Source organism: Grammomys surdaster, unplaced genomic scaffold (assembly GCF_004785775.1).
Source record: "Grammomys surdaster isolate TR1022 unplaced genomic scaffold, NIH_TR_1.0 125476, whole genome shotgun sequence".
Classification (NCBI taxonomy): Eukaryota; Metazoa; Chordata; class Mammalia; order Rodentia; family Muridae; genus Grammomys; species Grammomys surdaster.
The window spans coordinates 1,079,771-1,106,561 of NW_021620336.1; the positions used below are offsets into that span (position 1 = coordinate 1,079,771).

Genomic DNA, 26,791 nt, shown 5'->3' on the forward strand with positions numbered 1-26,791 from the left:
CTGCTCTTCCAGAGGTCATGAGTTCAAATCCCAGAAACCACATGGTGGCTCACAACCATCCACAATGAGATCTGATGCCCTCTTACAGGATGTTTGAAGACAGCTACAGTGTACATACATGTAATAAATAAATAAATAAAAACTTTAAAAAAATAAAAAGAATTATAGATAAAACTCCTTAGTACTACAATCTTAACTAATATCCATAAAAAAATCTCAACAAGGTTAAAAACTATTGTTTTATTAAAGAAAGTATAAAACATTGAATTCTACATTTTAACACACTATTATTTTAAGAATCAGCCAAATCTCTTCATATTGATGTATGTTTCAACAATTCCACTTTGAATAAAATCCTGAATCCTGAAAAATAAGTGGGAAGAAAAGTTGTTATTTACATAATTCTTCTACTTTTGGTTTTTCAAGACAGGATTTCTCTGTGTGGCCCTGGATATCCTGGAATTTCCTCTGTAGATCCGACTGGCCTTGAATCTAAGAGATTCACCTGCCTCTACCTCCCAAGTGCTTAAAGACATTCCCCACCATCACCCAGCTCAAAATTCTTGTTTTTAAAGGTGGGTGCAGGTTGGAGAGATGGCTCAGAGGTTAAGAGCATTGACTGCTCTTCCAGAGGTCCTGAGTTCAATTCCCAGCAACCACATGGTGACTCACAACCATCTGTAATGGGGATCTGATTCCCTCTCTGGTTTGTCTGAAGACAGTGACAGTGTACTCACATACATGAAATAAATAAATCTTTAAATGAAGAAGGTTGGTGCAATTACATAATATAAAATACACTATCTCAAACATTCTAAGGGTGCAGTTTGGTGCAGATAACTATATTCACTGTTGTTCAATTTCTATAGCTTTCAATTTGCAAAATTAAAAATCTATATTCAATAAACAATGAGGCCTTCTTTGCTTACCCCCACCATCCGTGGAAGCACTATTCTGTTCCTGTGACTGTTCTTTGGAACAGGGTCTCACACAAGCCCAGGCTGCCCTAGGACCCTGGGTCCTGCTGCCGCCACAGGAACTTGATATTTTAGATGTCTCATATACAATACTTGTTCTTTTGTAACTTTTTCATTTGAAGCATAATGTCCTCAAGATTCACTCTGGTTGCAACAGGTGACACTCCCCTTTTAAAATTGACAGTCCCTCTGTTACATATACGATGCACGGTATTACCATATTTTTGCACTTTCAGCTTGCTTCCAAGAGAGTACTGCTGTTTTTTAATAGGATGCCATGAATATGAGGGTATACATTTTTTGAGATCTTGCTTCCTATTCTTTAGTATACATACCCAGATGTAGATTTTTGACATCATATGGTTGCTAAGAGAACATTATACTCTTTTCAAAACAGATAAATCAATTTATACCTCTACCAACAATGAACAAGTGTCCAATTTTTCCACAAAATGCTTGCCAGCTATTTTTGGTAGTCATTTGATCAAATATGTAAATTACTCCTGGATTGTCCATTCTGTTACACCTACTATTGTATAAATAAATTTTTTTTTAAATAAAAAAGACAATTTAAGCCGGGCGGTGGTGGTGCACGCCTTTAATCCCAGCACTGGGGAGGCAGAGGCAGGTGGATTTCTGAGTTTGAGGCCAGCCTGGTCTACAGAGTGAGTTCCAGGACAGCCAGGACTACACAGAGAAACCCTGTCTTGAAAAACCAAAAAAAAAAAAATACCATCATCATCTGTAATGTTGCTGTACCTATATCTATACCTAGCACCTGTAACCCTAGCACTCAGGAGGTTAAGGCAGAAAGATGGCATGTTTGAGACCAGCCTGGGTGACATATGTCTAAAAAAAGATACAGTAACTAGACTTTGGTAATAGGTGAAAGAGTAAGACTTCCTCATTTAGTATGTTTTTAGAATTATATTGATTGTAATACATATACCATCTGAACCTAGTTTTGAAAGACAGACTTCCTGGGAGGGTGGTACATGTCCTTAATCTCAGAATTTGGGAGGCAGAAGCAGCCAGATTGTCATTTACATAGGGGGGTTCCAGGACACAGTAATATCTAAAGAGACTGTCTCAAAAGAACAAACAACAAAATAAACAAAAAAGACAGGGATTTGAATATCTACACCATAAAACTTTACCTGTGGCACCTGTGCTACACACGACATTAGTAAAACTTCTGGGGCTTTCCTTGAGGTCTTCCCATTTTTTTTTCCATCTCTCTCTTTAGTTTATTTGCTTTGTATCTCTCAGCCATTAAAACAAGTTCCTCTGGGATATTCTGAAATTATTAAATGTATTATTAGGATTCTGTGTTCCTTTCTATGACATGCTGAATGATCTTCAAATTACTTCAGAATCCCACAATTATAAGACATTTTCGAAAAAAAGGGGGGGGAGGTAGGTGGAGAAAGGTCTTTCTCTGCCATTTAACTCCTAAATATGTTTATTTCTAAGCTACAAGCTAAGAATAACCTCAACTGTACCCATCACTCTGCTGCTCCGTTTCTGTTGTTTCCTCGCTGCTGAACATGTTTTTATTTTTGATTTTTTTGTTTGTTTTATTTTATGTGTATGACTACTTTGCCTGCATGTATGTCTAGGCACCTCCTCTGCACCTGGTGTTTGCAGAAGCCATAAGAGGGTGTCAGATTTCCTAGAACTAGAGATGATTGTGAGCCACATGCTCATGAGAAATTGGTTCTGGGTACTCAGGAAATGTGCTCTTAATTGCTGAGCCATCTCTCCAGCCCCAACACATCTTAAAAAAAAATCATATATTTTATGTTGTGTTTGTGTGTGCTCAGGCTCCTGGTTAGAGGACAATTCTTGGGAGTCAGTTCTCCCCTGCCACACTGAGACATCTGAGGATCAATTTCAGGTTGCCAGGCCTATGTGTACTTGTCTCACCCATTTAGCTATCTCAGTGGACCTTATATATTTTTTAACTAAATTATAAAACAGTAGGTTTCCACTCTATGTTTTTTTCACACATCCTTCATTTTGGCCAGCCTTCCTCCTCTCTCTCAGACTGCCAACACCCCTTTTTAGTGGAACCATTTCTTATGGATTCTGTCTCACCTTTGGACCGAGAGTGCTTTGACTGCTATCTGTTGTTCACTCCTATACGTTAGGCTTTCCACTCTTATACTCCCATAGCTCACAAGCTTTGCCAGTTGATAACCCTTATATTAATTTACTGTTATACATCTTACTCGGTAAGGACCCTCAGTACCTGTCATAACATATGAATAAACATGAACATGTATATTTCTAGTAAGTTGCATATTCTCACCTGATTTGCTCTTTCCAAAATATTAATCAGTTCGGTGGCAACCCTCCAATCATTTCTTGTGATAAGGGTAATTGACATTCCAGTTCGCCTTTAAGAGGAAAAAAGTTCATGTCATCTATCTATCTATATGGTATATATTCTCATAATTCAGTTAATACAGAAAACAGAACAAAACCAAGAAACCTCAACCTTTACACATATGTGGTATAGAGCTAGTATCACATAAACAGCAATTTAGAATCTAAATAGTCATCCCTTAGCATTCAATGGCGTTGGCTCTAGGACTTCATGAGGACATCAAATCATAGAGTGCTCAAGTCTCTTACATAAAATGTAATAATACATTACATAATAATCTTAATACATAAGATTTATGTATTATCCTGTATAATATAAATCAGTGCCTAGACTACGTATCATACTTGTACACATATATGCACACACATACACACTTTACTAAAATAGATGTCATAATCTTCTATCTTTGGAACAAAGACAAGAAAATATTCTGCGTGTTCAGCACAAGCAGTTTTTAAAAAAACATTTTTGATTTATGGCTGGACAAGTTTGAAGACATAGAAATTCTGGGTTCAGAAGGCTGGTATAATGTTCAGGTTACATTAAAAACAGCCCAAGAGTTCAACAGTAAAGGTAAAGGTTCTCTTCTCATGCTAATACAAATCTGAATACTTTGTCGATAATAATAAAAATAATCAACTGAGCACAGTTCACTGTTGGAATGCTGCATAAACAATTACATACTTGGAAAGCCAAGGCAGGAAAATCACAAGGTTCAAGGCTTGTCTGTGGGATGCGGGTAGTGGGAATACAAAGAGGCCCAGGGATATGGCTTAGTGGTAGTGCCCTTCCTAGTATGTATGAGGCCTTATATATTTTGTAATCCCAGTATTACAAAAACAAACACAAACACACATGGGGGTCTGGAAAGATGACTGTTCTTCCAGAGGTACTGAGTTCAATTCCCAGCAACCACATGGCAGCTCACAACCATCTATAATGGGATTCTATGCCCTCTTCTGGTATGCAGATCTACAGGTAGACAAAGTGTTCATATACATAAAATACACAAACAAATAAAAAAGAACAAAATGTTAAAAGAAAGAAAGAAAAAAACCCTATAGACAACAATAAACAATTAAAAAAACCAAGAAGCCAATCACAGCAGGATCTAGTTCATCCAGATGAAAAGAGATAAAAGAATCAATAAGGGTCAAGAAAGAAACAGAACATTTAGAAGAGAATAAAATGGTTTCTGGGCAAGAACAGTCTCTGAGGGGGTGATGGGAATCCAGAACCAGAACTTGCTTCTCTCCAAGGTAGACCCAGCTGGCTTACCCTGCTCTCCCAGTGCGCCCTACTCTGTGTACATATTCTTCAATGTTCCGTGGAAAATCATAATTGTAGACATGAGTGATATCATGGACATCAAGACCTCGAGATGCCAAGTCAGTAGCAATAAGTATTCTCACTTTACCTAAAGAGTAAAGACAAACACTAAACCTGTCTGGTAATAGTGAGTCCAAAACATGTTAAAATTAATTACTTTTATTATTTAATCAGATGATTATTGCTTACATGAAAATGGAAAAGAAAGATTTTTAAACTACTGGCAAATCACAACACAACATACCACAGTTCAACAAATGGTTCTCTCCTGACCTATCTGAACGATATGGGAAAGAAAAATGTTTCAATGTGGTCTGAATGAGAATAGCCCCCATACACTCCTATGTTTAAATGCTTGGTCCCGGGCTGGAGAGATGGCTCCGCGGTTAAGAGCACTGACTGCTCTTCCAGAGGTCCTGAGTTCAAGTCCCAGCAACCACATGGTGGCTTACAACCATCCATAATGAGATTGGATGCCCTCTTCTGGTGTGTCTGAAGACAGCTACAGTGTACTCATCAATAAAATAAATAAATAAATATAAATAAATAAATATCTAAAAAAAAATGCTTGGTCCCTTGTTGGTGGAACTGTTAGGGAAGGATTAAGAGGTGTGGCCTTGTTTGAGAAGGTGTGTCACTGGAGGATGGCTGAAGTTTCAAAAGCCCCCCCAGCATTCCTAGTGCAGCTCTCTGCTTCATGAGCCCTCAGCTATTGCTCCAGTGCCTGCCTGCCTGCTGTCAAGCTCCTCGTGATGGTGAGGGGCCCCAAAGAAACCCTTCCTTTTATATGTTGTCTTGGTCATGGTGTTTTATCACAGCAATAGAGAAGTAACTAAAATATACATCATTCAGTTAAACTAAGATACAGTCTCCATTATAAGATAATATTCTGACACTTGTTCATGTATTAGTCTTTGTGGAGTTGCCTAGTTATCTCTCAGAAGCAGATAAATAGAGCTTTAGCAAGTCTATTTTAGGGTTTATAAGGCAAGGACAGACTAAAAAATGGGACTATGAACAGATACCATCACCCACCCAGTCAAGCCCAGGTTCTAGACTTACCTGAAAACTACAACAGACAGCAATTATAACTCACCTGTCTTAAAGTTCTCTAATGCTTTCTCTCGGTCACTCTGTTCTCTGTTGCCATGCAGAGACTCCACTGATATGTGTCGGAGAATCAGATCACTTGATAAGTGATCGGCACTGAAGCAAAGAATAAAGTTAATGATCTTAAGGGCTTATTCTAATACCATTATCGAGTAGCAAACTGTCAAGTTGTCCCCATTTGAAATTAGCTACAAACAGAAAGTCATGAGTCAATCAAGTGGACTGCTGAGGACGAGGAGGACAGAGGGAAGTACCTACACAGCTTTTCTGCTGACAAAGACAATGACTTTGTCTTTAGGTGACATATTCTCAAGGAAGGTCTGGATATGAGTTCGTTTCTCTTCTTCTGTGGTAATGATTATATTTTGTTTCACTGTACTCACAGCCTAGATAATTCAGAGATCATAGTATATTAGCACCAGAGAGAAGCCCCTGTGGCTCAAACAATGCATTTGTAATCAATTCATACTTTGAAAACACAAAAGTAGTGAGCATAGCAAATTACCTATTTCTACCCAGCATGTGAGCTCAGTCTTTGATTTTTATCATTTGTTTACCTGAGTCTGGGAACACCTGAATGACTGGCAGGCATGCTGTAAGCTATTGGCTACCGCTGTAAGAACAACCATCACCTAATACCATGTTTGCAAGAATTATCTTCCTGAACCTTGGATATCAGACTTCATGGATGAATGAGAGGATAAAATATGAGTCTCAATTCAGTGAGTACTTCAGCAATTTAATACAAAATCACTGGTGTCATTATTTAACCACAATAAAAAAAATCTCTTTAGATTGAAGTACTTTAGATGAAGTACTCCCATTGTTTCTCCAGAATGTTTATCACTTTACCAAGTATTATTTCATATTACTCTTAATTTTTATGTATATGTATGCAGAAACATAAGAGTGGAGGCCTAAGGTTGACAGAATCTTCCTCAGTTGCTTCCTACTTCATTAAGGCAGGGTCTCTTACTGAACTTAGAATTCTATGACTTTGCCTAGTTTCAGTAGCTGGCTTGTCCAGGGATCCTGTCTTTATGATCACCACATCTGCCTGGTTTCCACTTAGGTTCTGATGATCTGAATTCCACATATTTCAGTGGTGAGTACTTTATCCAATAAACTGCCTCTCCAACCCCTCTATTTTCTATTATATAGTATTAGTAAACTAATGAATCAACAGAACAGACATATCAAAATTTGCTATTTTCTTTCCTTGTGTTGGGGATTGAACCCAGAGTTTCATGAATGCTAAATATCACTATCTATCACTAAAGTATACCCCACTATGTTCTTTAAGCACAATTTAAAAAAGTTTCAATAGCAATAAAACAAGCTTACAACTAGATCCAAAGTACCAACATAGACAATCATTGGTTCTTTCAAGTAAGATTGTGCAAGACGGCGGACAGCATATGGCCAAGTAGCACTGAAAACAAAACAAGATACATCATCATCAAAACTTTATTATAACATGTTACCAAATTTCTTTAAGCATTCTGTGAATCATGTTACTCATGAAAGACATTTTTATATTTCCAATCTGTTAAATGAGTGAAACAAATTTACAATTAAATTCTACTAAGAGTTGTCTGTCTGGCTACAGTTAAGCTATTGGATGCAATCTTTTTTTTTTTTTTTGGGTTTTTCGAGACAGGGTTTCTCTGTGTAGCCCTGGCTGTCCTGGAACTCACTCTGTAGACCAGGCTGGCCTCGAACTCAGAAATTCACCTGCCTCTGCCTCCCAAATGCTGGGATCAAAGGCGTGCGCCACCACTGCCCGGCGTTTTTTTGGATGCAATCTTTAACTAGGTTTAATAAAAGATAGTTTTTCATTCACTTATTTTTCATTTATATTATCTAAAGATTAAAATACCTATATAACTTCAAATAAAAGTTTCATATATAGAAAGGTAATAGAAGGTTAGTTATATCTTATCCTTTATAAAAGACAAAATGAACAAACCACCAAAACCAAATAATCTATAATTATCACATAATGTCAGCAAGGAAAAACAAGTACTTAGGCTCAATACAAACCACTGTAAGTATACTGGTCAAAAGCTATATAGATTTTCTTCAATATACATAAAGTATGAAATTGGTCACCTTTTGTACCTTCATATACAATGAAACATAACTTCAATTTTTGAAATGTCAGAAAACAAAAAAATAAAGTGATTAAGTAGTTTTCCTGTCATCAAAATATCCTTTTTGTAACTTAAAAAATTTCCATTCACACAAAAATGCTTTTTATTTTATCAAATCCACCCTTCACTGCCTTCCTAACTCCTACTAGGATCCTCTCTCCCACCTTCCAGCCTCGGGGCTATCCTCTTTCTCCGGCTCTCTCTTTCACAGACACACACAGACACACCCAACTTCCTGAGTTCAATGTGTTGCCACATGCATGTAGGTGTAGGGCTACACACTGAAGCATAAGCAACCTACCATGGCCCCATTCCTGAAGAAAACTTACTTTCCACTGGCAACTGTTCAATCCAAGCTAGAACTCTGACTAGATTGATTGTATGTAGGTCTTGTGTAGCTTGTCATGTCTAGAAGACACTGTTTTACAGTCCTCCCTGACTTCTGGCTCTTTCATTCTTTTACCCCCTCTTCTGTGACATTTCATAGACCTGGGGGTGGAAATCATATACTAGTCTTTAAATAAAAGGTTTAGTTTTTTACTTTAATTACATGTATATGTGTGCATGGGTATATGCATGTGTCTGCAGGTGCCCCTACAGCCCAGAGGCATCGGATTTCCTGGAAATGGAGTTACATGTGTGAGTCATCTGATGTGGATTCTGGGAACTGAATCTGCGTCCTCCGCATGAGCAACAAGCACTCAAATCACTGAGCCATCTCTCCAGTCTCCACACCTTATTCTTATTAGACAATATGGGCCTAGGAAGAATTATTACTTATACATCACACAATCAATCATTGCTTCCTCAGTTTTTTATCAGGAAAAATAATCAGATATCAAATGTTAACCTCTAAAGATAAGTGATCATTTATTCAACATAGATTTTCCATGAAATGTAAATTTCATGTAAAACCCATAATGAGTGGCTCAAGCGGGAAAAAGTACTCACTGCCAAGGCTGAGAACCTGATTCCACTTCCAGAACCTTTATGGTGGAGGGAACCTACTCTTGTAAGTTGTCCTTTGACTTTTCCACATATGCCACAGTGCATGCACCCACAAACAAAAATAAATATAGCAGGGCATGATAGTGCATGCCTTTAATTCCAGCACTTGGGAGGCAGACCTCTGAGTTTGAGGCCAGCCTGGTCTACATGGAAAGTTCTAGGCTAGGCAGAACTTTAGAATGTCTCCAAAAACAAGATAAAATAACAAATACATCCATAATGTAGGAAAGCTGTAACAGTCAATGATAAAGTAGCCATTATTATAGTTACATTTAAGAATCTCAAAATACTTTTAAGTAATGCTCTAAAATATTGTTGAGAAATCAGCCTAATAGAATGGGTTTTTAACTTACTTCTATTCGGAATACATAACTAGGCACACCTACCTTGTCATAATAGTCTGCCGGTCTGGACGTACATCTAACAAAATCTTCATTATCTGGGGTTCAAATCCCATGTCCAGCATCTTGTCTGCTTCATCTAGAACCTGTACTCAAAGCGAAAAATGTAGTCAATCTCATATCTAAACACTTACTTCTCCCATTAAGCCTATAACCACTTCAACTTCTGAGAGACCCAAAATAAACTTTCTGTGGGCATAAAATACAGACTCATTTGTTTCACTTGATTCCCAGTTGCTTCTTTGGCCATCGAGTGAGAAAAAAATGAATATCCAACTTTCCTGCTCTTAACTATGCTAAACAGAATGGAAAATAGTCCCAGAATACAAAGTTCTATATATAAAATAGCCACCTCATCACCCAAATTTTTCTACAGATTCAGTTCTTTTGCCTCCCAGTATTCCAAACCTTTATTCCATGATTACCAAATAGGTTACACTTTTCAGGTTGATAAAGTTATTCATTTGCAGGTCATTCAATCTTCCAGGAGTTGCAATGATGATGTCTACACCTTTGGAAACATCTTGTATTTGTCCATCTCTATCACCACCACCATATACACAAACACTTAAAAAAATCAAGAAGTTCAAATTTAAGCAAAGAATATGCCATAATTTAAAACTGCAACTAGCCTAAACATTTTGGTTATAGGATAAGATGAAATAAAAGAGAATCTGATGTTTTCAGGAGTACCTGTCCCTTTGTGGAAACTATCCACACCCCTGGGCCACAGTGTTTCCTAAAGAACTGCTTCTGCATTGTTTGGCTCTATGACATGACTACTGTGCTCAGATCAGATTCTGTAGGGGTGAAACTAATGAAGATGAGAGAAGCTACACTGACCAAAGGGAAACTCAGTAAGACCCTGTCCTGCTAGTAAAACACAGAAGTGATTTTACACATGTATTTTATTTTTTGAGACAGGGTTTCTTGACTGTCCTGGAACTCAATCTGTAGACCAGGCTGGCCTTGAGCTCAGAGATCATCTACTGTCTGCCTCCCAGATGCATCACATGGTAACTCACTAATATGTATGACATTGTATACCAGTTGAAAATTAGTATGTAGAGTTGGGGTGATAGCTCAGTGGTTGAACTCTTGGCTAATATGCACAAGGCTGTGAATTTGGACTCAAGAACCACACACACAGACATTCTAAATTTAAATAAAGTTACTACAAACGTGAAGGTGAAGATAACACTTGTACAGAAATGACTTACCTTTTAAGATCACCATATGAATATTTAGAACATTCAGCTTCTACTTGAAGAGCTAATTCCCGGGTGGGCGTAAGGACTAACATGCCCGGTCCATTTCTTTGTTCTCTAGCTCTTTAAAAGGGAAATAATAATACTAAGTTGTTTGTCTTAGATGCATTGAAAGTTCTTTAAGAATAAGATTTTCAATAATGAGTATCAAAGACAGACAAGGCATATTTGTACTTTTTGGTGAAGTGTATGATTAAAAGTTTCTCCTGTAGACTTTGGTTTATTAATCACAATTAACATACCTAAATATATAAGCTGCTGGTATAAGTTTCTATAAATTTTTACTACAAAGGCATAGTTACCATAAAAATGACAAAAAGTCACATACACCACAAATCCACTGTCACAAATTCTTATTTATTCACTTAACATGACTTTTTAATTAACAGTTCACTTGAAATGACATTTTCTCATTGAATAGAACTATAGTGGACAATTTATTCATACAATTTTAATTAAACAGCATGATTTAGGACAATTTAAACAATTTGACTGCAGTGTCTTTCTATTATGACTCTGGTGGTAACTGCTGCATATTGCTTCCTAAAATAGTTTTATGAATGTATACTTCATCAGCATAACCACATGCATCCTGGCCAAGAAGAGGCATCAGTCTGAACAATGCAAGAAATGACAGGAACTTAATTAGAGTCTGGTTCTATATCTATTAAATCCCTACTAAGAGAGTGAAGCCAAAGGAATTCTTACAGTGGTTGAGAGTCTAGATGAATAAATCCAGGCATTAAGTAGGACAGTGTCTTCCCTGTTCCAGTTTGTGCTACTCCAATTAGATCTATTCCTTGCAGAACTATTGGCCACGCCTGTGACTGAAAAAGAGTAATATACTCAAACAAGAAGCATAACTATGTTTGACATCTGTTCTTGTCCTTCAGCTCTATGTTTTAAAATACATTGTTGTTAGGCATTTGCTGTGCTAGCAGGAGGTACTGGGCACATGCTTTTAAGACACAGCTATTCCCTGGTGGTTTAACTTCTAACACACATTAATTGGGGGAAAGTGTTAAATGAAAAATTTAAAAAGGCATACCTGAATTGGTGTAGGTTTTTGAAAGCCTGCTCTTTTAATATTTTCCATAACTTGAGGGTAACCTTGAAAGGCATCTTCAAATTTACATATAGGGTTGGGGATAGGACGTTTCTCACCATCTTTCAAGTCATCACATGTTATATTAAAATTTTCTTTCCTTTATAGAAAATACAAGCATTAGTGGATTTTTTTCAATTTCCATAAGAAAGAAAAAATATTTCTTACAATCAGTTTGGGTAACAGCTAGAAATTCATCTGCAACTGATTAAAACCAGACTTGTAGAATTTTAAGGTAGAAAAGACTAAAAAATGGAGGGCTGGACATGGTGGCACACACTTGGAATGCAGCACTTGGGAGGTGAAGACAGGAGGATTTGAGGCCAGTCTGGGATATACAGACTATTTCAAAACAAGCAAACAAATGAACAAAGAGAAAGAGAAATAGGAGCCTGTTTCCTCTTATGTGAGAGTGCAGAGGGAAAGGCAACTCTCCTTCAATTATATGGATGGATGAAGGAATGAGTATGGAAAGTGGAACCCACATATGTGAACGTAACGCAAAACTAGACAAGCATGGTCCTAAGACTAGTTATGTGACCAAGGTTTAGCATTAGCTCACTCATCTTTCCCATCCATCCATCCATCCATCCATCCATCCATCCATCCACAAGTCTCATGTGGCCTTGACTATACTCAAACACTACATGTAGCTTACAATGACCTTAAATTTCTTGGTCATCCTACCTCAAATTCCATAGTGCTAAGATTACAGATATGCACTATTATGCAGAGCCATTACTTTTACAACAGACTTATTATTTTTAAGATTCGTATCAGTTTTTAAGTTTTAAGTTTTAAGGCTGTTATTAAGAGACTGGAGAGATGGTTCAGCAATTAGGCATACTTGCTGCTCACACACTGGGGTTCAGTTCCCAGTACCCCACACATAGTGGCTCATAACAGTTTGTAACTCTTTTTCCAGAGGATTCAGTGCCCTCTTCTGGCTTCCTTGGGCACTGAATACATGAAGTGTACACATACCCATACAGGCTAAACACTCACAAACTCATAAAAAAATCTTATGGCATCAGGAAGGAAATGAAGAGGTTAAGAAATTATTCTTTGCTTTGTAGCAGGCAGAATACAGAAAAGCATACCTGGCCAAAATTCAGAGAATAACTGATTGAAAATGTGTCTTCTAGATATGAGAAGGGAGCTGCACCCATGAAACCTCAGGTATACGGCTGCCTAAACAAGACCTGAATAGTTACACCAATTGACAAGTATGGCTGAGGGCGCAAAATCTCACAAGGCCCCACCCCCAAATGAAGAGCTACAGGCAATCAGTGTCTATTGAGGGAGAAAGAATCATTCTTCCCCAAGGACAAAGCTCCTAAGTGGTTATCTAACACCAATAGTCAGCCCTGAAAACATATATTATGTAACAACAGATAGAGTTGAGCAGGATACATAATTCGTGTAACAATGATATGTAACAGTAAGAAAAACGCCATGAATTTGAAAGAAAGGGACACAGGGTAAGTTGGATGGAGGAGACGAAAAGTGAACATGATGTAAATATAGCACACGCATGTGAAACTTAAAAAAAAAAAAAAGAGGAAAAGCAATTACAGTGCTGGCCAGATGGCTCACTGAGTAAAGGTGTAGGACAGCAAGTCCACAGTTCTATCCCTGACACCACAGGGTAGGAGAGAAGCAATTCCTGTAAGTGATCCTTTGGCCTCCATGTGTGTGCCATGCCATACATATATGTGTGCACATACACATAGATAAATAAGTGTAATTAAAAGGTAATGGGTTTCATTGGAAAAAAAAGAAATTATTGTATTTAAAAAACAAGTTTTTTACCTTTTCAACTTTTCACTGTTAGCTGGTTAGCTAGGTTGTAGAATACTGGCCTAGAATGCATGAAGCCCTGAGTTCACTCCTAAGCACACATACGCTGGGCAGGATGATGCACACCTATAATCTCAGCATAAGGAAGGTAGAGGCAGGAGGATAAGAAATTCAAGGTCACTTTCGGCTGCATAGTAAATGAGGCCAGCCTGGGAAGGCAGTCTCAGAAAAAAAAAAAAACAACTTACAATTTATATTTATTTACTTAACATGTGTGTATATGTATGTTGGCAGTGGGGCACATACTTGCCACAGTGCCCATGTGGAGGTCAGAGTCAACCATGTGGATCACAGGCTGTCAAACCAGGTTTTCAGGTTTTATGGCAAGTGCTTTTAACTGTTGACCAACCTTACCAGCCCTAAAAAAAAAAAAAACCAAACAAACAAAAAAACCCAAAACCCCCTTAATTTTCCAGTGTTGGAGACATCATTTTCTAAACTACTACCTAATACAATAGGCATCCCTAACATGTGACAATTTAAATTTGAATTTAAAATACAGTCATGAAAATTAATGATGGGGGATGTATTCTGAAAGATTAGTGATCAGCAATTTCTCGGTTTCATAAACATGACAGTGTATTTGCACAAAACTATATATAACTGTCAAATACAACCTGGCCTTTATAATTTTATGTACTTTAAATTTTGTATCTCATTATTTTATGTGTATAAATGTTTTGTCTGGATGTCTAATACCCAGAGGTCAAAAGAGGAAGTTGGATTCCAGGAATTGAGTTATAGATGGTTGTGAGCTGACATTCAGGCGTTGGGAATCAAACCTGGGTCCTTTAAAACTCTTAAAAATTAAACTCTCCAGCCTAACTCGGCCTTTAAAAAATAATTATTTATTTTCATGTTTCTGAGTGTTACCCTTGCATGTATATTAGTGCACCTTGTGCATGCCAGGCAAGCATTGTACCAGCTGAACTATATTCTTGGCCCTACAGTAATTGTTTAAATTAGGGAGGACCAAAACCAGAGTCTTGTACATGCCAGGTAAGCACTCTACTACTGAGATGCCCCCAGGCCCTAGTTTACTTTGGTTAGAACAAATATACTTTAAAATCATGCTCAGGAGCTGTCATTTGTTCTCATTGTATTTTACAAGCTGTCCGTTACACAGTATACTCTCACCAGCACAGCTTTAGTTGTACCACATTATCACACACATGTGAATAATGCATTGCATTGTGTTATGGCAGCTACAATCACTTCAAAATAGTAATTCTTCAGATCCAGTATATAATCCTATGGGGTCACTATCATGGTTGAGGTTGACTTTTCACCCCAGCATGTACTGTTCCCCAGCTATAAGAGCCACAGTTAGTGTTCAGTTGATATGTATAATACTGAGACACACACAGACCAGATTCCATCATCACAACCGGACATCTGTTGTTATTTGTGAGTCTTGCTGACCTTGAACTCATGATGCTCCTGCCTCTGCTCCTGAGTGCTGGGATTACAGGCATGTGCCACCATGCTCCACTGGAGTATTCAACAAAAATGCTCTAAAATTCATGTAAGATGCAGCCAAATCTTCAGCTGAACAAACACAGAAGTTGGGTGTAGTAGTCCAATATAATCATTCAAAATCCTTGCCTAATGAGTCAACAGTCAAGACCTAAGAACACACTGAGGTAATGAAACAACTACTCACCTCCAGTTGTCTATCTGCACTTGTGACATTGAGCTTGTCGTTGCTGACTCTGTGTAAAAGTTTTTCTTAATTGGAGGTAAATCTGAGACAAAGATGACAATCCAAACTTTGATAAATAAGAATACTGTACATTTACTAACACTTATTCAAAACTACAAGTATCAAACTAGAATAATATTTAGTTCTCTATGCGTACAGTTTTAGAAAGTTCTACATGTTGCCACCCAGGATTATGCCAGTCTAAAAGATTTCTTTTTGGTTTTTCTTTCAACTATATTTTTCACCCAGGAAAGAATGTTTTTAAAAATAAATGTATTTTGTTACTTACTATATATGTCTGTGTACATCTGTGTGAGTGTATGCCACATGTGTAGGTGTCTGTAGTGGCCAGAAAAGGTAGTCAGATCCTCTGGAGCTGGAGTCTCAGGCAGTTATGAGTCAGCCAACAAGGGTGTTGGGAATTAAACTCAAGTCCTCTGCCAGAGTCACAGGTATTCTTAACCATTCAGCCCCCAGGAAGAAGTTTTTAACAGCAAACAGGAGAGAATGATTTTTTTCTTATGCAGGGACTCACTGTGTAGAACAGGCTGGCCTTAAACTAACATAGATCTGCCTGCTTCTGCCTCCCAAGTGCTGGGATTAAAGGTATGTGCCACTATGGCTGGCTGGAAAACATGATTTTTAAAGAAGCCCAAATAATTGCAACAAATGAATTTATTGTAAAAACACTTAAGATTGATTTTAATTTTTCTTCAAAAGTCATTAGTTTAAAATCTTTTAGATTTATTTTTATCTAGTTAGCTTTTTAGATTAAAATCTCATTACATAGCTCTGGCTGGCTTTAAACTTACAGAGATCTGCCTGCCTCTGCCTCCTGTGTGCTGGGATTAAAGGTGTCTGCTACCATACCAGGCTATTTTTATTATGTGTATGAATATATGTCTGTATGTGGGTATGTTAGTGCAGGTGCCTGCAGGGGCCAGAGACACTGAATCCCCTGGAGCGGGAATAACAAGTGGTTCTGAGACAACCACCATGCGTCTTAGGAACAAACTCCTGTTTCTGAAAGAGCAGTACTATTCACTCTTAGTCACAAAGCTATCTCTTCAGTTCCATAACATTAGTATTTATTTTCGTAATACTGATAATCAAACTCAGAACTTCATCTTCAGGAAAAGTACTCTACCATTCAGCCATAAACTCCCAGCCCCCATACTACTACTTTTAGGCATTAAATATAGATCCTCATTCAATTTTATGAGGTTTATGAGGTTGTCTCAATCTTGTGTGTATATGTGAGTGTATATGCATGTGCAAGCCAGAGAATGGCGGTCCTTGTTGCCTTTCACTGAATTTGAAGCTCACCAACTGGCTAGAGTGGGCTGGTCAATGAGCTCTTAGGATCTACTTGTCTCTATTCCCCAAGCTATGGCATTATAGACATTCAGCATCCACCTTGCTTTTTATAAGTGGGTGCTGGAGATCTGAACTTGGTCCTCATGCTTAATGTGGCAAGCACAAGAGTTATGACCTTCTGTAACTCTTGAGGTTGTAAAAGTTCATTATACCTCTTCTAAGCTTAATTCCTTCCAGTGTCCCCATAACACATCGACTGTCTAAAAACTTAACATGCAGAGGTTCTGGCCCACATAATGATATAGTTACCAACATTTTGATTACTTTATCATTAGCATATTATCTTTTGTTTATATGTGAAGTATGTGTATGTATACACACATCTGTGTATGAGAGTATGCTCTAGCCAGTAGAGGCTAGAGGGCAATAAGGTATCTCCCTCTATCCCTTTCGCTATATATTTTTTTGAGGCAGGATGTCTTGTTGAAGCTGGCAGTCAGTCCTCCTGGCTCTGTCTCCCTACCCACATGCTCGAGTTATAAGCATGCACAGGACCACAACTAGCTTTTTATGTGGGTGGGGTACTAAGAGCTAAACCCAGGTCCTTATAGTTACACAGTAAGTACTCTTAAGCAGTGAGCCATCTCTCCAATCTATACAAAGAAAAATTAAATAATGATGCTATATTGCTGCCTCATTTAATAGCTAAGTTTGCTCAGTAGGAATCTAAAAGTAGATACTTTATAGAGCCCCTGCTTCTTAATTCTCTCAGAATTACTTTTCACTAGTAATATTTTTACCTGACAGAGGATATTATATAAAACCACTATACATATCAAATATTCACTAATAATAAATCAGAGATTTACTTCAAAAATTTGGTATACACAGAATTTTACAACTTATTAAAGATTAAAGTAAAATTGTATTGTAATGAGATAGATATGCCTATTTTTTTATTTAATTTTGTTTTCTGAGACAAAGTTTCTCTGTGTAGTCCTGGCTCTCTTGGAACTCACTCTATAGACCAGGCTGACCTTGAACTCAGAGATCCAACTGCCTCTGCCTCCCGAGTGCTGGGATTAGAGGTATGCACCATCACTGCCCGGATTATTTTTATATAGAGAACTAAATTTAGTTCAATAACACCACAGGGTATAGAGCACTGTTTTCAGAATTATATTTTTATATTCTAGTTGTCTATACTTAAGAATGCCATTTCACAAAAATGCATAGTATAAAGTGATCACTTCATAAATTGCTGAAAATTCTGTCCTAATCCCGAGGTAAATTCTTTAAATGATTTTCTTTTCTGAAATTCCCCTGCAACACAAATAGAAAATTTTATTTATTTATTTTTTTTAAGACAGAGTCTCACTATGTCACCCTGGCTGGCCTGGAACTTGTTATGTAGACCAGGCTGATCTTAACATCTCCTTGCCTCTGTCTTCAGAGTTCTGGGATTGGGCTGGTGAGATGGCTCAGTAGTTAAGAGCATTGACCGCTCTTCTGGAGGTCATGAGTTCAAATCCCAGCAACCACATGGTGGCTCACAACCACCCTCAATGAGATCTGATGCCCTCATATGGGTGTCTGAAGACAGCGATAGTGTGCTTACATATAATAAATAAAAAACAGAGTTCTGGGATTAAAGGTGTGTGCTATCATGCCTGACCAGTGACTTTTAGAATCAAACATTCTAGCACAATACAATTCAAAGATATACTAATTTGATAGTTTAACATGGTAAGGAACGTGAAAAAAAAAACTTAACTCTTTTTTTCCATAGTTAAAAGCATTATGTTTCTGGAAGATCAAAAAACTTTGCTTGTATGGTAAAAAAAAAAAACAAAAACAAACAACAACAACAACAACAAAAAACCCAACAACTAAAAAACAAAAAAACACTGAAATTCATAGCATATAATGGCCTCAGACCTGAAGAGAGGTATTTCTGGGGTCCTGTGGTGAGGTGTGTGTGACATGACAGAGTGAATAATGCAGAGCTCACTGTGTCCGAACCCAGGCTATGGTGAAGGCCTAGTCGCAACACAAGTGAGAACACCCACAACACCTCAGATCTAGTATGCTTTTGATTCTGAATTAATGTCTGCTCACTTAGTGTTCAGAAACCTTGAACTCTTACCACATTTTCATGACCCTTGAATTTAGTTACATGATCCTATGTGGGTCTTGGCCTACGGTTAAAAAGCTGGGTTACACAGGATATGAACTGTAGTAAAGAGACAGCATCACCACAGGTAAGTGTTAGGATACAGGACTGACCTGCCCACTTTTTCTTTTCCCATTTCAAAGCATCTTCTCGAATTTGATCCCAATCTATCAATGGCTGATCGTCTGTTACACTCTCACTTGTACTGGTATCTGCTCCAACAGTAGGTTGGAATGCAATAATATCTGTTAAAAGATTTTGACAAAATTAGCTTTGAAGTAAGTCCTGAGAGCATAAAATCCCAAATGCAGTTTTTTGTGTATGGTTATTCCTAACAGGATATTGATACTTGAAATACAAAAATCTATATCTTTAAGGTCTAGGGAGATGGTTCTATGTGTAAAACACAATGCAAGCATCAGGACCAGATCTAGATCTCCAGCCTCCATGTCAATTCGAAGTGAACAGGGTGGGTGGTCTGCCTGTAATCACAGAACTGGGAGGTGGGCACGGAATATCTCCAGAGTAAGCTGGGTAGCTAGGGTAGCCCCCAGGGAAGTCTGGATTCAAGATGCTACTTAAGATAGAGGTGGAGAGCACTCAGATCTACTGCTGGCCTTTGAACACAAGCTAGAGCACATACACAGGCATAAACACACACAGACCCATCTTTACCCTTCATGCTAAAATGTGTGTTGAAGAGTTCTTTCATTTTAACTTACCTGTGGCTAAAAGTGAAACTAGATTTAAGCATAATAGTTAAATAGCCACAGATATTATGGTTTTTTTCATTTGCTTATTTACTCAGTATATGTGGTGTGTGTGCACTCATACACATGTCTCTGAATACGCCATGGGGCATATATGTCAGAGGACCACATGTAGAATGTAGTTTTCTCTTTCTACTGTGTGCATTCTGGGAACAGAAGTTGTTAGTTTGTTATGCTTTATGGCAAGCACCTTTACTGACATGTAATTTTGAAAAATGAAAATAATCTGGCCTCTTACTGAAAAAAATGTACAGATCTAGGAAATTTAAAGCTTTGTCTGAGGGGAATAGGATATTTATGTAACACTGAAAAAAACCAGGTGTGCTGAAGCACACCCGTATTCCCAACTCTTTGAGGCCACCTTGTCCTACACTGGAGATTCCATATCACAGAACAAAGCAAAACTAACAAAACCACTGACAAAAATTATTTTTATATTTCTAAAGCAGGCTGGGAGCGATAGTACAAGCCATTAATCCCAGCAGGCAGATACATACAAGTTCAAGCCAGCTTGGTCTACATAGTGAGTCGCAGACCAGCCAAGGCAACACAGTGAGAATCTGTCTCAATAATGATAATGATAATAACAATAACAACAACAACAAACTAAACCACTTAAATCTGCAAAAATTAACAACAATAAACTAAAGCAGTTAAGTGTGGAAAAATTACTTACCAACTCTGTGTCCTGGAATGTAATTTTGTTGTTTTTTAACAACATTATCTATCACTGTTTTTGCTTTTGTTTGCATAGCTTTATTACCAAAAATTTTGATTTCTGCCTCAGGATTTCCTTTGATTACCTAGATAAAAAGGGAGAAACACAGGTGAGACCAAATTCTCCTCACCAAGCCCCAATAATTACTCAACTAAAATAGTTAGAAAGAATGCAAACTCAGCCTTGCTATACTATTCCATGTCTAGTGTGAGTAGGATCACACACACAGACACAGACACACAGACACACACAGACACACACACACAATTTGTAAATTTAAATTCAGGACACTGTGGCTGAGGGAAAAGTAAAGCATTAATACAGGGGCTGCCCAGATGGCTCAGTAGTCAGGTTCTTGTCTCCAAAGCATGGGAACTTGAGTTGAATCTCTGGATCCCACTGAAGATAGGAGAGAACCAACTCCCTAAGTTGAGTTGTTCTCTCAACTCCATACAGCCAAATAATAAATGTAAAATATTAATCTGACATGCGATATTACCATGAGTTGGTGTTCCCTAGTCTGTAAAAATACTATTTTGGGGATTGTATCTTATATAATGATATAGCTGGACAGTGTAACCTATAAGCTATAGGTTACTAAACTTTAGTGTGATTAGGTAAAATTTTAAGTTAAAAGGATTCTCTATACATGTATACAATGATGGATCTAGGTTTCTGTTTTGTTTTGTTTTTTGATTTGGTTTGGGTTTTTGAGACAGGGTTTCTCTGTGTAGCGCTGGCTGTCCTGGAACTCACTCTGTAGACTTGCCTGGCATGACCCTGAACTCACAGGTCATAGAGATCTGCCTACCTCTGCTTCCTAAGTGCTGTGATTAAAGGCATATACCACCACACCTGGCTTGAAAATAGTATGTATTTATTTATTCTTTGATATTTTCATACTTTTACAACATATTTTTATTTGCAACTTTTAAAACTAAAATATAATTATATAATTTCTCCTTTCCCATTTCTTTCTCTCTTTCATTGAACTCCCGTGACTCCCTCTCAAATTCATGACTCTTAAGTAGTATTATCAGAGAGAGAGAGAGAGAGAGAGAGAGAGAGAGAGAGAGATCTACTGAGACCCTTTAGTATTGTCTGTGTGTGTGTATATATATGTGTATATATACATATATATGTGTGTGTGTGTGTGTTTTCAAGTCTGACTCCTCCATTGGGAACCCCTTGATCAGTTCAATGGTTAGGAGAGATGGCTCAGTGGTTAAGAGCACTGACTGCTCTTCCAGAGGTCCTGAGGTCAATTCCCAGCAACCACATGGTGGCTCACAACCATCTGTAATGGGATCCGATGCCCTCTTCTGGTGTGTCTGAAGACAGTTACAGTTGTACTCATATACATAAAATAAAAATAAATAAATCTTAAAAAAAAGGAATTTGTCAAGTCTGACCATTTGATATTGGATAACCCATTTGGGGGAAGACGAATTTTCCCTCTTGGGAATCATTAATTGCCTGTAGCTCTGCATCTAGGGGTAGAGTACCCCTTGAGGTGTTCTCTTCCCATGTTTGCATGTCTGCTGGTGATTGTTGTTAGGTAGCTATACTGTTGAGATTTGGTGGGTGTAGCTGTCACGTCTAGGAGAGACAATCTCCCAGCAGACTTCCTGGTCATGTGGCCTCCTTCAGTCTTTCTGTCCCTCTCTGGCCATGTTTTTAGTGTACTTTTATAATGTACTTTGATCACATCCATCTACCATTATCTCCCTCCAACTCCCCTCACAAAGCTTTTTGTTGTTGTTGTTTTGTTTGTATTTTTAGGTTTAGTTTTAAAAGGTTTGTACCCAGTGCCCAGGGAGGCCACAACAGGGTACCAGAGTCCCTGAAACTGAAGTTAGAGGTTGACTGTGAGCTGCCATGTGGGTGCTGAGAAGCAAACCTAGGTCCTCTGTAAGAGCAACAAGTGCTCTTAACCACTGACCCATCTGTCCAGCCCTGAGTTATCATTCTTAAATGGAGACTGTATTTAAAGATTTAGATTTTACTTCTAAGAGTCACAAACAATACACCTAGAAAAGAACAATTCAGGCAAATGCTGGTGAACAGGAATCTGTGAAGAGTTCAGGCCACTTACTATAGCACCATGCTAAGCACCAAGCAGATGCTAGGTAGGTGCTCCTTATAAAGGAACACAGATGACTTACCTGTATTCTAGTGTTTGTTGTATTTTGGATTTCTCTAATTTTTGACCCACCACGACCTGTTTTTAAAAATAAAAAAAAATTGATTATGAACTAAAATCAACAGAAGGGGTCTATGTACTTCCTTCAAAGGATGTTGTGTCTTCTTCCCCAAATCATTCAAGGGAAGATTTTTAGGGTGAAGTAAACACTTTCTGTTTTGGGTGAAGGATATCATCTGACACCTTTTTGAGTAAGAAGCAAGAGGCTTCTTTTACCATGATGGAGACTAAAAGATTCTATCCTAGCACATATAAAAATTGGATCCAAATTGTACTGAAGACAATATTAAGAAATTTAAAGGGTTGGAGAGATGGCTTAGAGGTTAAGAGCACTGACTGTTCTTCCAGAGGTTGAGTTCAATTCCCAGCAACCACATGGTGGCTCACAACCATCTGTAATGGGATCCGACGCCCTCTTCTGGTGTGTCTGAGGACAGCTACAGTGTACTCATCATATACATACAATAAACAACAACAAAAAAAGAAATTTAAAGCCACTTTTAACAATAACAAAATTTAGGTGTGTGTATGTGTGTTTAAGATAGTGATAGCCTAGGTTTGAACTCAGAATGCATCCCATACAATGCATTGAAGAGACAGATGTAGTCTATCTTGACACATTCGAGGAGCTCCCCTCCCCAGCCTTTCAGAGAAGGGCCTGGGCCCATTTTCACAGTGGCACTTCCTAACGAACCCATGCTCCCATCCAGGAAGCAGCAAATGCTGGCTTGGGAATAGACAAATGGCAACATCTCTCAGCACCCTCCATTCCCCACCTCCTACCCCTTCCCCCTCCCCTCAACCACCCCTACCCCAAATTGCAAAAGGCTGGAACCCTCTCTGATAGATGACCAGCACTTCCCAGTGCAGATGGTTCCTGCCCTTGGGAGAAGCAAAGACCAAACATCCTTAGAGAGATAAGTGCCATACTTTAGGCCATGAGAGGAGGACAATTAAGTGTTCCCTGACAGCTGTAGCCAGTTTGTAAAAATACTACTAGTTCCTGATAGCACCATAAAGGTCAGAAGAGCTCCTTTTCCCAGTTGTGTGATTCCACCCGGCTGCCTGAACAAATGATATTGTGTTTAAAAGGATGACTTTCCTTGTCACCTCCCCTGTCACTTAACTCCGAGAATCCCTGTTTATGCTTGTATGTATAAAAATCCCCAAACCCCTAGATACACGGTCACACTCCTAACATACTCAGTAGGAAGGGTTTTCGACCCAAGTCTGGCTCAAATAAAAGGCTCTTTTGTTACTCTACACTGGGTTGTCTATTCTTAGAGATCTAGAAATCCTAAGGCCTGGACATAACAGCATCCCATACAGAATGGATCCCTTAAATTCAAGGCAATTCTGCTGCCACTGCCTCCTAAGTGGTGGCAGTTTAAGCACCGGGCCACCACATGTAGCTAAATAATTCATTTTTAAAAAAGTGGGCAAGAGAAGATGAAGTACAGTTGAGTGGTACAACACTTGTCTCAGTAGCATGCCTAAGACCCCTCGTGTGCTCCCTGACTCTGACAAAAACTCTGATAAAAAATTCAAAAGGTGAGGGATCTGAGCAAGCATTTCTTCAGAAACATTTAAGTCTATAAGGTGTTCAACATCTCTAAACAGTCTAACCCAAACTGTAACAAAAAGACTGACTCTTATGTTTTCTTTAAAAAATATTTTTAAAACAGAGTCTCAGTATATAGTTCTAACCTGCCCAGAATGTTCTATAGACTTAACCTGCTTCTACCTTTGGGAATAGGAGCAGTGGTGTTAAAGTCCTACACCATCACATCCAACCTTACTGTTCTCTTTTCAAAAGATAATCTGCAGTACTTAGAAATGAATCCAGCCTGGGCTATACAGAGAAAAACAAAACAAAAGAATCAAATCAAGGGTTTTAAGCATGCTAGGCAAGTGCTCTACCATACCACTACCTCTAGGACGACTGTTACTTAAGACAAACGCACGTGCTTTGGTAAGGATGTTGTCTAATTGGTAGCCTGTGAACTACTGGCGTGATTGGAAAAAATAACAATTAAAAACTCTACGAACTAATTCAGCATTGACATGACTGAGTACACGTAAAAGGAGCCAGAAGCATGATGGTGAAGGCCTGCACTGCTGTGCATACAGAAGCACCAAAATAAAAACCTGGAAGCAGCTCAATCAGCATTAAGAGCACAATGGATAAACAGAAAGAGATACGTAGTAAAGAACTAACGTTCGGTCTTTAAAAGGAAATTCTGTCAGGTGACGATTTGAGGACATTTGTGCTAACCACAGTAAGTCAATCACAAAACACTATAATGTCTTGATTCTACTTGAGGCTCTAAAGTAAATAACCCAGCAGCACAGAGTGGTGAAGTGGAGGCACAAGATCAAGGAGAAACGAGGAGCTGAGAAATAGTATAGTTCTAATCACAGAAGAGCTGGGACAACCTTCCATTTACCACTAACACTATGTATATGCTGATTTGTTAAGTATAGAAGTAAGGTGGGGGTGGGTAGCAGATTAGGGGTAGAGCATGTGCTTAACTTTTACGAAGCTCTGGGTTCAATCCTGAGTACCAACAGAAAGGAAAAGAGAGGGAAGAAGGAAGGGAGGGGGTGGGAGAAGAAGCAAAGTAGGGGAGAAAACAAATTGTCATATCTTTTTTTTTTTTTTTTTTGTTGGTTTTTCGAGACAGGGTTTCTCTGTATAGCCCTGGCTGTCCTGGAACTCACTCTGTAGACCAGGCTGGCCTTGAACTCAGAAATCCGCCTGCCTCTGCCTCCCAAGTGCTGGGATTAAAGGCGTGCGCCACCGCCGCCCAGCAAGATTGTCATATCTTAACACACATTAGAATAAACTATCTAGGTTGCAAGGCTAGGGATGTATGTAGCCCAGGATGCACCTAGTTATTTGGGATGCCCTGGGTTCAATACCCAGAATAAGAAAAAAATCCAAACAAAAACAGTAGCATGCATATTCAACGAATTGTGTGTATTCCAACGCCTTTTAATTTCTGTCACAAATCTACTGGTTCTCTGGTGAGCTTCCCATTCAAATATTGGGCATCTCGTTCAGATTTTTGGGGGGCATGAATCTTGGAAACGGAATCTGTCTATTCTAGTAACCAGCCTTAAAACATACAATTAACTATGCCACAAAGCAGGCTTTTCGAACTAAATATATTAACTTCACAGACCCTAGCCCTCAAAAAACTACAAGTGAAACTCAGAATTGACACCAACTGAGGGAAACATCCCCCTCATTGTAAAACGCATCTCAAAAAAGTTGAAAATTGCACATCTAAGACTCCTGCGTACTGCTTTCCGCGTTAAATTTACCCCAAGTTAAACCTAAGGCAGGGACAAAGCTGAGGTTCTGATTTGACACTACTGCACACTTGGTCTGTGAAAACGACCTAGAGGGTGTTGGCCCGGGCTCGACCTCCGCACAGAGCTGCTGCCCCTCTGCGGGAAACCGGAAAGACCTTTACCGAGGATGCAGCGCGAGTCTTCCAGAGAGTTCTCTCCCGCACACGCCCCTGCCCGCCACAGAACTGCGCCCCGCGCTGCTGTAGCCCCGACGCCGCTGCCCGGTCACGCAGCGAGCCTGGGCGCCGCCCGCGCTCACCTATCACCGCGCCCACCACGTCGTTCTTCACCCCGAAGCAGAGCGGCGGTTCGCGGCGGCCGGCGGCCGTAGCCTCGGCGGCACCCGCGGGCTCTCTCCAGCCGCCGCCCGTACCCCTGCTACCGACCCGGCCTCTCCGGTTCGCCTCCTCCGTCGCCGTCCGTTCGGCGCCCCGGGACCCGGTCGAGCTTCGCTGGGGAGCAACGCCCGAGGAGGAAGCGTTGGCTGCGGGTTCCCGCCTAGACATGGCTCTGAGGAGACCCGCGCGTCGCACGTCGTTCCGGACTCAGCTGCACAGGCCGCAGCGTCGGAAAAACTCCACTGCCGCCCGCGAGCTCGCCCGCCAGTCCTAGGCGCGCTCATTGGCCGCCGCTCTTCGGGGGCGGGGCCTGGCTGGCCTGGCCAATCGGCGCTTGCTGCCGGGCGGCCACCTGGACAGGTACTTGCTCTGTTGGTGTCCGTCTGTGAACATCCAGTCTATGGGCAGCGCGTCTCGAAAACAATCCCAACTGTGCCTCGAAATTCAGGTTCATGACGGGCTAATGGTGCAGGCTTGAGGGTTTGCGTGACAATGTAAGGCTCTATCTTAAAATAACTTGATGAAAGCGTTTGCCTAGTATAGGGTAGGAGACCTTATCAACAATCCCAAATACCTAAAGTAAAACACAAACAAACAAACAGACAAACTATTA

At 39.3% G+C, this 26,791-nt stretch overlaps 1 protein-coding gene across 1 annotated transcript; it reads right to left on the minus strand.

The window, feature by feature from the left end:
• Nucleotides 1–225: 225 nt before the first annotated feature.
• Ddx43 (DEAD-box helicase 43) lies at nucleotides 226–26,449 on the minus strand. Its single transcript, XM_028786351.1, has 17 exons — nucleotides 26,100–26,449; nucleotides 22,446–22,501; nucleotides 20,239–20,365; nucleotides 18,906–19,037; nucleotides 15,264–15,345; nucleotides 11,684–11,840; nucleotides 11,344–11,462; nucleotides 10,588–10,698; nucleotides 9,793–9,934; nucleotides 9,353–9,453; nucleotides 7,150–7,237; nucleotides 6,064–6,191; nucleotides 5,792–5,901; nucleotides 4,645–4,783; nucleotides 3,289–3,376; nucleotides 2,135–2,274; nucleotides 226–363 (listed from the first exon to the last, which is right to left on the minus strand). The coding sequence occupies exons 1-16, from the start codon at nucleotides 26,344–26,346 to the stop codon at nucleotides 2,161–2,163; spliced, it is 1,941 nt and encodes a 646-aa protein (XP_028642184.1). The 5' UTR covers nucleotides 26,347–26,449; the 3' UTR covers nucleotides 226–363; nucleotides 2,135–2,160.
• Nucleotides 26,450–26,791: the final 342 nt, after the last annotated feature.

Excerpts from the sequence above, each read along its gene's own strand:
- Ddx43 (XM_028786351.1), bottom strand. The coding sequence starts at position 26,346 with ATGTCTAGGCGGGAACCCGCAGCCAACGCTTCCTCCTCGGGCGTTGCT. Across the intron at positions 5,902-6,063 it reads TTTGTCAGCAGAAAAGCTGT|TGCCGATCACTTATCAAGTG; the intron begins GTAGGTACTTCC and ends TCTTTGCTTCAG. Across the intron at positions 4,784-5,791 it reads ATTAGAGAACTTTAAGACAG|GTAAAGTGAGAATACTTATT; the intron begins GTGAGTTATAAT and ends TTTACTCTTTAG.